This window comes from Periophthalmus magnuspinnatus, chromosome 11, assembly GCF_009829125.3.
Source record: "Periophthalmus magnuspinnatus isolate fPerMag1 chromosome 11, fPerMag1.2.pri, whole genome shotgun sequence".
Lineage (NCBI taxonomy): Eukaryota > Metazoa > Chordata > Actinopteri > Gobiiformes > Gobiidae > Periophthalmus > Periophthalmus magnuspinnatus.
In genome coordinates, this window is record NC_047136.2 from 9,467,614 (window position 1) to 9,481,065 (window position 13,452).

The window sequence follows — 13,452 nt, forward strand, 5'->3', positions numbered from 1 at the left end:
AGACAGAAAATAGACTTGAAAACCCAATAGAATGATCTAAAACAATAGATTTACATAAGACACAACTGTTTTCCAGGTTCTAGTTGATAAAAAGCTTTCAGAAGGATAAACAACCTTTCATTATGCTGATTATACCTGATCAGCACCACTTAAAAAGGGTTCAACTCATTACTATTAAAACTCAGTGGCTTTCCGTGCCAGTGCTAAATAATGTAAAAGAAGTAATAAATAAGAATCATTTCTGTATATGGATACTGTCAAGATGACATGAGGAATTACTTTATGAAACATTACTTCATTAAAAAAGACTAAAGACAGTATTGGCAACAAGGAACAACACAAGTTGATTGTGTTTCAACTGGCAAAGGAAAAGAAAGTTGTTCCTAGGTCCTTTCTCAACTGGCTCTGTGCCGAGGGTTGGCCAGCACTTAAAGATCGTGATTAATAAAGCCAAAAGTGCACTATGCCACTTTTCTGGGGGGTGGGGGTGGGGGGTCCACTACCTGCCCCTCTCCAATGTTATTGTTTTGCCTGGAATATTCCACATTACAGTGGATTTTGAGGCTGAAAAATTCCTTGAAACACATTATTTCTTAATGTGAGTAGGGTCACTCCTCCACAGATTTGACCAGTAAATTGGCCTTTAATCTGCATAACAGTATATGAGAAGTTGTTTGACAAGGGCTCACAGTCTCATCCTACACTGTATTACACAATAATTCAGTCTATAAGAGTCCTGTTAATATTAAGGAATTGTGTTTAATAGGAAGATATTTTCCATAATAGAGAACTGCAGACGTTTGCCAGTCAATAAGGTTTTGTCACTTCTTCCCAATTAAGGATCTCTGACAGAGCATATTTCTAAAGTGGAGCCTGCTGGAGCCAAACACAAATGATTACCAGGGAAAGCGGCACTATCACTGAACCAGCATGTTGGAAGGCAGCCAAGAAAAAACTCTTTAGGTCTAGTCCAGTTTTCTCTCCTCCACCGTATTTTAGGATTAAGGGGATTATTTCCACGACAACAAACTTCATTCATTCCTAATAAGAGTAACACGCGCGATTAAATAGTTGCTTTGTATTTGGAAATTGAGTCGCTTTTCTTTTTAAACAGATTCTGGCCGAGTGTAAAGAAGTTGAACCAGCTTGCAACATATGTTTTGCAATCCGTGCAGTTGCCCACATTAATCATAGCTATCAAAAAAGGTTAAAGTAGGAGCATCCTGGGAGGCATTTCTGTTATTATTGAGTATATAATTCATCACACAGTCCAGTGGTGAATTAAAGGTTAAAGAAGCAGCCTTCTGACTGGAAGGTTACAAGTATGGAGAGAATGAGCAAAACGCTACATGTAAAATGGCAGGGCACCTCTCGCCTGTCGGGGAATGCCCTTGACTAAAGCACTCAGACGCCATTACATAAAGAGATAGTGCTTAATGCCCAGCCGTTTAGCGTTATGCTCAGCCAGCCCAGGTGCAGCACTATGGAAGTGCAATGCTAGCTGCAAAACAACATCTGTGCCTGTGTAGATGAATATATAGCTACAATGCAATTTTCATTTAACAGGAGACAGACAGAAGTGGGTTACTCCAATCATCTGGCCACTTTCACTATAATGTATTTTTCAACATAATTCAAATTCAATGCTATCGTTTAGAAAACTACCTTCTGTCTGTCTCTGTGTTTATTCCATGCAATAGAGTGAAGTAGTAGTAAGATAAGATTGGATACATACTTTGGTACTCACCAACATAGCGAATTTTGAAGCCTTTCTTGTTGGTGCCATGGTCAGAGGACCAGCGGACCAAAAACTGGTGACCAGAGGTGGTGAGGTTAAAGGGAGTGGGCAGGTCTCCACTCAGGGTGGCTAATGTTGGGCTGTTGGCGGTGGAGCCTGTGGGGATGGGACAAAGCATGAGACACTATTATAGATGTATGTCATGTCAGTGCATGTCATAACTGTAGACAATGGACAGAATGTTAATATTAAAATTAGTTCCCAGGACACTGTTACCATCAGTCCCAATAACTACTCTGAGTATCATATTTTGTCTCACTTGCTGACCACTGCACATTTCACTGGGTCCATTTAAAATGTATATGATAGTCACCTCTTTACAGTCCATTGTCACTTAATTGTATTTTGTATTTTGTTTTATTGTCACTTAATTGACTTTAATGGGACACACTTTTTAAATGTATGGATTTCCAATAGCTGGTAAATAAGTAGTACCATTGTAAACAAAGCATGGGTATTCAAGTTCAATATTACTGCTTGTTACTTATGTGATTCCAGTATTTAGGAATTAAATCTTTTAAAATTCCAAAACATTAAGAAATTATGATATTCTGTCAACTGTCAAGTAATTGTCAAGCATAAATTGCCAAGGCCAAAAAGTGGTATAATAGTTATGCTGGACTTCAGCCTGACCAGCAACTTTGGCTGTAACATTGTGTTCTGTCTCAAGAGCCTCAGTGCTGACCACTGCAGATTTGGCCCATTTAAACTTTGGAAGAACCACAGAGCTCAGTCCTTTATTTCTATAGTCCACAGCTCATGCAAAATGTAGTGCAGGTTTTACCATCAAAGATCTCCAACACGTCAAACTCCCTCTCTGTGTGGAAGCTCTCAAAGGTGATGGTAACATTGTAGCCCTTCTCCACTGTGACACTCCAGGAGCACATCTGCAGATTGGGATAACTATCTGGCCAACCAGGACTCAGGATGACCCCAGAAGAGTCGTATCTCACATCATGGGCAGGACATTGTACTATAAGCAAAAATCATAATTAATGAATAAGCAAAAATACACTGATTATGGGGCAAGTGAAGTAAAGTGAAGATCTCCCGACTTGTGGGTCCAATCCATTTTAACATGCTCCAAGATTTAACTTAAAATTCTATACAGAACAGCTGATGTCACACATAACACTCCCATTGTAAGTGATTTTGATTCGTATTAACAGCTACTAACCTTGACATGTTGGAGGTGGGGCGTCCATCTGTAGCCTCTCTCCAAGACGGCAGGTAAGAATCTCACTTCCAACCAGTGAGAATCCAGGATGGCATCTGTACCTGATGATGTCACCTGTTGCATAACATTTCAGTTTGATAAAAGCAGAAGAGCCCGAAACATCATTATCCCATTCACAGACATATAGCCTTATGCAACCCTGCTTACCTACCAAAGCTAACAAAGCTAAAATATACCATTAATTTTTAAACATCTGAATACCATTACTGTCAGTGGTGCATCTAGGAATAGTGTTTGATAAACTTGGACCATAGAAAGTAACAAGTGGGCTAGTTTTCATGCTCCATCAAACTGACACAAATTGAGAGCGGCGTGTCAAACCAGAAGGACAACTCACCTATCTCCAGCTCCCCGTCCTCCATCAGGGTGTCAGCGTTGGCCACTTCAGGAGGAGGCTGGCACACCCGTAATTGGTACGCTAGGACATATACGGAAGGGAGAAACATTGTTTAAAAATAACAAATGTGCACAAGGAACAAACAACTGCCCTAACAATTCTTACATGACCCAAAGGTGACACTGATTCATGTCTATGTGTATGATTGTTTGACAAAAATACAACTCTTTTTGGAGAGCTCATAGAAAAGCAAATTTTGTAACGTAACCAATGGCAACCGTTTAGTAGAAAGGTGGGCTGTATTTTTAATGACTATAACACTAACACTGTCTTTTACTAAAACTGGGTGATTGCATTACTTTTGCTCTTGAGACATTATAACATTGCCTTAAAAAAGAAAAAAAAAACAACAGTACTACTTTGTATGTATCATTCAGGAACTTTTAAAAAACTGATGTAAGGCACTTTTTAACCTTTTCTTTTAAACCCATGACCTATAGAGCCATTGAGATTATCTGATCATAGATTGGCTCTGTGCACAATAGCGCCCTGCAACGGATGCATTTTACATATACAAATAATTGTGTAGCCTTTATTTTAATGAATTTGAATTTTAATAGGTTGTTTATTTTATGTTTTTCGATTTTAATAAAAGTAACTGTTAGCTTTGAGACACTGGGAGCTAGCTGGAGTGCTGCTGTGCACTGAGCCTGTTCAACAGTTAAAACTGCATAGGTTATGGCAATTATTATTACAAGTTTATATTTTGGATTTCCTCTGTCCTATGAGTTTCCTATGGTTTGGTCTCAGCTTTTTGGAATGTGTTGCTTTCAATACAATTAAAACCAAGGCTTCTCTCAGCATCATCAACAACTTTTGAGCAAAATATTTGGTCATAGGTACATTTTACATAGTTACTTTTCCAAATTTGGTTGTTTCTAGGCTTATCTATTCAGCCCACTTTAAAACAATCTCATTTCACAATTTTGAGTTGAATCATAAAAAGGAAGCGAGTTCAGAGCCGCTGAGCTGAGGGTTCTAATCAATATAACTGCACGACCATAGATCAGTCAGTAGAAAGAGAGAGAGAGAAAAAGGAGAAAGGAGAGAAAAGAGAGAGAGAAGAGGGGAAGGAGAGTGGTAGGGAGCGCCGTCGGCTATGACTCAAGATGAAATTGACTATGAAAATGAGACCTGCCAATAGTATCTGTTCCTCTCATGCATATCAACGCCCTGGGGTGTGTGTGGGTGCATGTAAACACACCCATGTCTCCTCTCCATTGTATTTACTGTATATGAGCAACAGTAAACATCATAATCATTGATCTGGGACACACATTTATTTTCGGACCCCCTTCTCAGCCACATGTTCACGGTGTGAGGGAGTGTGGTGAAACAGCGACGACAATCCAAACACAGACCAGCGGCTTAGAGGAAGTGCATGGATAAACTGGGGATTGATGGATGCAGCAGGATTGATCTGGTATTTCAAAGCGTCTCTGTAGCGACTGGTACAAATGCAGAGATGTGGTGATGTACAAAATGGTGAGAATATAGTATTGACTTTCCTGTGGTGGCACTTCTGGTGAAGTGGGAATTGCATTCATTTCAATTGAGAATTTGGGGAAAGTTTTGCTGCTCAAATTTAACATAGAGTAAGTTGATTTGTGTAAAATATTCAATGTTCATGCAGCCAGCAAGTCAACATTGCACAGATTCTTTGGGAGACTTTAAAAAGGCTGAGTAGTCTGTATAGAATTTTTTTTGCTGTCAAGAGCAGCAGCCCCGTGTAAAATGATACAATCCGAATGACAATGGCAGCGCCCACGGCAACTTCCAGAATAAGGTGAATAGTATATAGTAGCATTATAGTAAATGTACTGGCAGATAGATAGTAGATAGTAAATGGTAGATTTAATAGTAACAGTAATAGTGGGAGTTGTAGCAGTAGAAACAATAAGACAATAGAAACATATATATTGTTGGATCCATAGTACAGGGTAGTAATGAAAAGTAGTAATAGTTGTTGCACCAATGCAGTAGTGGAAGTTACAGTATTTCTACTTCAGTTGAATAGTAAAAGAAAAATGTTAAATCTGTCATCTGGGCAAAAAGTTGTAGGAGTGAAGAAGCTTTGCTGCTCATCCAGAACTACTTCTTAAATTCTGGTCAGATTGCTGATGGACACTGCCTTATATCTATTTGAAGGGAGGCCCTAACTACACTGGAACTAAAAATACCTATTGTTTACAGTTTCTGTTTGTTGGCTTGGTCTACGGATCTACACTAAGTGTGCACTGTGTAGCTTGGGTGTCGCCTGGATAAGCAGCGAAATGTCTTCACTCCTATGACTTTTTGTCCAGCTGACAGATTTTACATTTTTCTTTTACTATGGATCAGACCTGGATGACCAAGTATTACACAGATTGCAAAGATACGGTCATATTATAACAATAACCAAATCCATTCTCAACATTACTTAAATTGTGAGTAACTTTCAAATTTTGACTTACTTGTCAACTTACAATATGCAGTATTGGAGACAAGGACATGAAAATACTCGTACAGTATGCGCTCTGCTCATTGTGGTCTGACGTGTCCCTGGTAAATGTAACTGCACAATGGATTTGTGTTGTGTTTCACCCAAAGCTGTCAAGACAGTTTGTATCAGCAGAAGGCCATTTTAGTGAAATGTAATTTTAAATTTTTCTCTCTAATGTTCCTCTTTCAAAAATGGGCTCACAGATGTCCATTAAAACACAATTCCTCTTGAAGCCTTTTACACAAGCGACACACACATCTATTGTGGTACTTTATTTTGTTGTCTTCTTTTTAATACCAGTTGTTATTTTGCTATAAATGTATATTCATCTTTTTAATTAGCAAAAAATGAATACACTTTGTCATAAAAAAAATATGTTAATTAAAATGTTCCTGAGTTAAGAGTTTTTGGTAACCATCCTTCACATTCTATTGAATAAAATATCATATTCAGTATTTTTTACTAAATGAAACTGTGACAAGGTTCTATTCCTGAGTAATAACGGTGGCATAAATCAAAAGGATGATTTTGGAGCTTTATTGTGCTCAGCGTTCCCAAAAAGTGAGCTACTTAGTCACACAAAATAAATTACAGAAAAAAATAAAAGTTGATGTTTTGTAGAGCTGAAACTATACCCAGCAACTGTGAGCTTGTTGTGACGTATACATTATATATTATATTAGGAACTTGTGCTAACCACTCTGCCACTGCAAACCCTTTCTTAATAAATATAACATGTGTTAAATATCACTGCCTGTTCTTCTTACACATCTCCCATGCCACTCCAAACTCTAAATGTCTCAATAAAACCAGAATTGAAAATAAACTTCCATCTGATGTACTTTTCCTGTGCGAGTGTGACAGCTGACAGTTCAAGTCTGCCAGGAGAAATTCATTAACAACACGTCAGTCGTCTAAAAAAGTAAAGCCCCGTCTAAAAAAAAAGAATGAAAACTTGATGTAAAAAGCTCCAAAAAGAAAGTTTTTTGGCAAAGACAAATATGTTATTCAAAAAGGGACAGCAAATGATCTACATGTATGTTGAGACAGAGAAGAAGGGAGACATGTCAAACTGTGCAAAACAGTGCTTAAAATCTTGAAACCTCCAAACTCATTAGAGGCCATCCATGTTGAAAGTGTTATTCAAAAAAGCAGCAACAAAATTGTCAAGTGAAAGAGGAGGAAAAAAAGTTTCAACAAAATATCGAAAAGCCCCCAAAAACATTTAAACAACGATGCATTCTGATGGCTTTGAAAAACCACTCTTTCTTACGCCAAGGAAAACTCTTACAACGGTACAAGATGGATGCCCTGAAATGTTAAGATTGATGTTTTTGTGCTAAAATAAAAAGCAGGTCCACACTGAAGGCTTTCATCTTAAATACAGACAGAAGACAAATCTAAGCTTTCTGAAGGGCCACAGTGAAAGATGGAAGGGAAATGAAAAAGTGAACTTTATGGCATGGGCAGACTTGCACAAATATAACGTCCCCACTGTGTATAGAAGCTGTTATTTCAACCGTTTAAACGTCAGTGGATAAATTAGACAACATAATTCAGTTTAATGTTGGATTCTTTAAGTTGGTAATTAACAGGTCAGCACTCAGAAGCATTATGGCAGGGAGCGTATTGTTAAACTCCAAATAGTTCACTGTGTGTCTAATTACAAGTCCCAGAACCATTATTGTGTTGTGGAAAGTTCAGACGAATCAAAGGGAGATTTATTTAAATTACTTATCTTAATAATTATTTTAATGAAGTTGCTGGTTACTTAATTACTTTACTGTCTTATCTGTGTTATCAGTGTCATTTTGAGGACTTTTTCTCAATCAAAAGATATACTATTTTGTTTTAACTGTTTTGTTTGTTAATTCCGATGGCAACTGTTCTAATTTTTCATAATGGATATGGATACAGTATAATACAGAATGAGCTTCATCTTGTCCACTTAAATAAATATATCTATGGGTTTATATGACGTTTTGGTTTCAAACTGATTCCTTTGACGAGTATCTAACTAAATTTTCCCAAACCATTCCTGCCATATCACTCAACATAAAGGTTTGGGGAACAACAACCTCAATAGAACTAATAACTGCTGTGGATCTTGTACATTTCTCTGGGACAATGCAAATACATAGAAAGAGGAGCTGAAGAACAGTCTTGGCGTGTGCATGTGTCAGAGAGAGCTGGTGAGAGCTAAACTTAATGAGGATTTAGTACTGTAGACAGCGCTACACAACACCAAACAGATCGATGGCGTCACCGTGGCTACAACTAATGATGCCATTATTGGTTCCCCACAACCTGAGGCTGGCAGCTGCCTCCACACTTCACTAAAAATGTATTTAGAAGTGAGTTCACACCATCCAATAACTATTTTGCCTCACTGTGGAAACTTAAGACTGAAAAATGAAGCACCACACAAATCCCCAAGTTGAGCAAAACTTATGTAAGAAGTTGAGTAGATAAAAAATTACAAACTGAGTTATCAACCAGAAAATGAAGAAATCAGCAAAGAATTGGCACTATCTAGCATGGGCAGGATCCATTATTTTCCAGTCCAAGTGTAGACTGTATAAAGAAGTGGACTAAGGGAGTGTGACGTCACCCATAGCTTTTGGCTCCAGCTAAATAAAGCTTGTCAAGGCTAGCGGTAATAGGGGCAAATTTGGAGCTCCATATTTTGAATTCCGACTGCAAGTATAGCAGCAACCAAAGAGCCAATCCAGAGCAAGGCTGATGAAGGTAATGTCCCCCTTGCCCACAATGTTAGGTTAGCACGGAGCAGGCACTTGGCAATGCTGTCAATCAAAGCTGTTGCTAACGCTAGCGGGAGTGACCTTTGGAAATTTACGGACACAATAGCGAAATAAAAATACCATAATCATGTAAAGCGGGTTAATAGGAACATTGTACGACCAAAATGATGAGGCTCACTGCAGGAGTTACAGAGAGAGGGGTGACAGTTTTTTCAATGTAAAGTGAATTGGTGCCAGAGTCGATGGAGCTGGAAGCGCGCCCCTGATCACTTCCTATTTGGAACACGGCGCCTAGCAGGTTAGCTATTTCCATTTATATATAATGTCTATGAGTCCAAGTCCTGGTGGTCAGTTGAGAGAACGAACAGCAAAGTAGTAGTGGTAAAAATGTACAAAGATAAATAATATATAGTTGGACACTAATACAAAATGTACGACAAGGAAGAACAAGTATTTGGCAAGCACAGAATATCATCAAAAATAAAGACAAGATGCACAGGAATGGGGTTGGTTCAATAAAACAATAATTCATTGTGAACAGAGCTCTATAGATTTTTTTTAACCTTTTCTCGGGAATTGTTCTCACCATGGTAACTCAGGACGAAGAATCCAGCCCCAGAGAAGTCGGAGTGGAACTTGATGAGGATGATGTTAGAGGTTGAGTATACAGACTCCAGTGCAGTGTTGCCACTAAACTGCCCAATCTGAGGAGAAGACTGGTCCGGACCATCCCTGAAACAATACAACACAGTTCAAGTTAAAATGAGCAGAAAACAACTTGAACCTTTTATTGACCAAGAAGAAAGACATGCTGAAAGCCACTTGGAGAGCACAGTCACTGGCTCCAAATATGGACTTATATCTGGGGGTAAGTTACCTTGAAACACATATAATTATATTAAATTAAAGATACATTCTGACATGTTATTGTATTTATATTACAATGGTGATGCTACAAACCCTGAACTTCTTGTTCATGGGAAAATGGTACATCTAACAGCCCAAGACCCTTCATAATGTAATAATATTGCTCCTTTACCTACACCTGGTGGTCGAAGGTGGTACTGGTGCTCAAAAAAAAAAATCCTTGTCATGTTTCATGCCTCAAACACATAATTTTGCCCTTGACAAATCTTTCTCATTTCTTACTTTTTTGCTCGCTTACTTTTACTAACAAACCAACCAACAAATGCAGGCAGAAACATAAAAACCCTTAGCAACTAAACAGCTGCTTTTATGGGCCAATAGAAGTCAACCTAAAACATAATTCATACCTTACTCCCATCATTTGCGGCAGTTAAATGCTATTTGCGTACAGGAAATGCTCGCTTGGAGGCTAGGAACAAAGATCGAAGTGCGTTAATGATATTTATGAGACAAAGCCTGCAGCTGCTCCATTGACTGCAAATAGAGATGGACATTGTATGACAAAATACTGGCACCAAGAGTGATTGTGCTCGGATATTGTTCCATCTTGCCTCTCCAAACAATGCCAACTACAGTGTTGCAAAGCTCATTTTGATGTAAAACCTCAACAAACTCCCCTTTGTCAAAGGATCACAGCACAGCCCAAAGCCACCGCCTGCTTATCCGATCTGCGATGGGATGTTCATAAATATTGATTACACTGTTGTCATATTATGAGAATAACAAATGCTATTATGGGTAAAGAGTTAAATACAGTTTGCCAATGCTGGTGGTATGAAGTTGCATGATTAGGATAGTGATCGAGGACAGATAGACAAGAAGGGATCCATCAAGTGTGGGGTAAGAATTTCTGTGTAATTCTGCACACACGTCACTATTAACTAACACTAACTAAACTAAAGAACCTTGTTATGACCTTATGACCTTATTCACACACACTCTGATTATAGTCTGATTCCTAGACCTTTAAGATTACTTAGTGTAACCAGCAAAATCTAATGTGTGTAATCAAAGCAGCCATTATCAGAAAGAAATGTGATGATTTGGCTTTTTACATATCATTTAAATAATGTTATAACACTGACTAATGTGATATGAATCAGATTTTGATTGTGCATGTAACTGTAGCCACTGATTTCAGGTTCAATTAAGATTAGGCATGTTACTGTGACCACCTGCTAAATGTTGGTAGCCATATTGCTGTGTGTTACCACACACTGGTGTTCTCCATTTTAAAGCAGATATATTTTCCTAAATTGGCTTTTTAGAGCTTTTAACCATGCTACAGGTGTTTTTCCTCACCATTTACACGCTTGAAATTGTATTTGGAGTGATTAGTGCATATTTGGGCAATCTTATTTTCAAGACACCATATTGCAGATCAACTGCCATTTTCACCGTCCCCAGTACAGGCCCACTTCTCTGTAGTTACTTCATTCTCTAATTTTATTTTCTCAATCAGTGATACATATAGGATTTCACAGTGCTGTGTGGTCATTTTGGCACAAATAATAAAATAAATAAATAAATAAATAATCCCCTGCTTGCTAGTATGATCTGCAGCTATTCATCGAGGGTGCTAGTTCTTTGTTAATGACGTTTACGATGTCGGTTCCCATTTGGCACTGCAGTTTCTAATGCAGACATGATTGGACTTGTTTCTTTTCGTAAGTTGTTTTAGATGAATATTGCTATTTAAAATTCCAAATTAATACATAATAATCCATGGGAGTCAGAGTAGAATTATATAGCATAGCATAATATATCTTCATTAAATATTTTCTTATGATAATAATTTGCCGAAATCTTTATACTAGCCTTTACCTCTGAAGATAAAATGCATAAACTCCATCAGAGTAATTGTTGTTATACTCTACCTGTTCTTGTTTATAATAATATAGATTTTCCTCTAAAGTCTGAATTCTCCACAAAAAAAATTGACTTTTGACCTCTCTATGAAAACAACCCAAGTTGATCAATGATAATTGAAAATGACTGATGTTGATGTGTTGATCTTGGTTCAAATTTGATCAATTGCCTAGTCCTTTCTACTAGCACCAACAAATTAGCAAGTAATTATCGGTTTTAAATGAATAATGAATTAATTAACATATTGTACTTGGGGCAAATATATTAATTAAGTAATATTAGAAACGATTCAGCATAGACCTCATCTTTTTGCCTACTTACTTACCTCCATATCATAATTGCATATATAGTGTGAATATATGTGGCATGGATTGCACTTTGTCAGAAATGGCTAACACAATCTCACAGCTGTGACTTATAAAATTGATACAATAAAATCCAGTTGTGGGCCACAGTATGAGACCAATTAGTGGCCTAACTGACTGTCAGGTTGGCTGGCTCTGGACTAGAGGAGACTGCTGAGAAAATCACACCTTTGCCACTGGCGCTGGGGCTCTCTGTGGGGGGCGACTTTGCGGCTGTGACTAAGAGCGGGAGTTTGACCATCGCTGCTGCGTGTGAGCATGAGACTGGAGGCCATCTTCTCTTTGTAGACTCTCCTCAACCTCACTGCAGGTTCAGGGACACACGCAGAAGCCAATTTAAGGAAATCATAGTGTCTGCTAGTGGTTTGATGAGCTCCAATGTGCCGCTTCAATATAGAGGAAATGAAAGGTCCAAACAAGTTACCGTTTCCAAACCAAATATAAAGCAGTTATATGGACTTCTCTGCTTTACCATTTTTTTCTGTAGACTGAATTGAGAAAAGTGAATGTACATGGGCTTTTCAATTTTCTCCAATAAAACCTTTTTAGGTGATTACATTTTTAGGCAAGTATAAATAGTTACAGGATTTGCATAGTATCTGGTAAATGATGACATTTTTATATAGCGCTTTTCCACCTTCAAGGCTCTCGAAGCGCTTTACATTAAGGAACCACTCACCCCACCCATTCACACACAAATTCATACACCAGTGTACACAGACACTGGGGGAGTTATGGGTTAAGTGTCTTGCCCAAGGACACAAATACAGTATTCATTTGTGGGAGCTGGAATTGCACCGCCAACCTGTGGGTTAGTGGATCTGACTGCTCTATTAATGATGTTTAAGTTTAGAGCGGGATTCGAACTGCCAACCTTTGGATCAGTGGACAAACTCTCTAGCAACTGATCTACTGTTGCCCCAGTTATACAAGGAGCATATTGATTACACTTTTGCCCCTTTTACCCCCTTTTTACCCTGAAACCCTCTTTTGATGCTTTGATAAAACCTGTCCCTTGCATTATCTAAGTCTACAGTTTCAGGTGCCTTCTGTGCACACTGTAGAATTGTAGTGTAAGGATTCACCAAAGCTATTTACACACAATCTGATTTATATCTCGACATTTGGGTCACAGTTTCAATTTTCATTTGGATACATTTACTGTGGGCCAGGCATAAAGTCAAACAAGTCAGTGGTAGGAGGCAGATGATTCAGAAAGGCCAACTTCAAATGGAAGCGCACACAGTCAGTGCTTTTGTTGAAAGATAAAAATAGTCAAAAATCATATTGAGTCATCGAATATTACATGCGCAAACCATCTCCCTCACTCAGAAAGCTTTACAAATATAAATACAGTTAGGATACTACTCATAGAAAGAAACTGAGCAAATTATTTATAGTATTTCACCCTGCAAAAGCTTGTGTCTCTTGCACCGTGGTATAGTATTTGCCCATCATTTAGCAACCTACTGACAAAATGTGGTTTTCCATGAGCTACCATGCTCTGGAAGAATAATGAGTTCAAGTCAAGGTCAGACAAATACACAGTTATATAAGAATTGCTCCCAAAAGTCTTAAAAAGTGAGAAAATAGAAAATATCTTATGTTACAAAAA

The 13,452-nt window shown here is 38.1% G+C and overlaps 1 protein-coding gene across 1 annotated transcript in view; it reads right to left on the reverse strand.

Moving 5' to 3' along the window:
* Window positions 1–13,452, reverse strand: part of LOC117379073 (CUB and sushi domain-containing protein 3-like) — a 319,068-nt gene that overhangs the window by 30,041 nt on the left and 275,575 nt on the right. Inside the window, exons 26-31 of the mRNA XM_055225479.1 lie at window positions 12,006–12,141; window positions 9,263–9,408; window positions 3,373–3,453; window positions 2,976–3,089; window positions 2,583–2,771; window positions 1,736–1,894 (exon numbers count right to left, since the gene is read on the reverse strand). Coding sequence (XP_055081454.1) covers window positions 1,736–1,894; window positions 2,583–2,771; window positions 2,976–3,089; window positions 3,373–3,453; window positions 9,263–9,408; window positions 12,006–12,141 — 825 coding nt within the window. The remainder of the gene's footprint in view (window positions 1–1,735; window positions 1,895–2,582; window positions 2,772–2,975; window positions 3,090–3,372; window positions 3,454–9,262; window positions 9,409–12,005; window positions 12,142–13,452) is intronic.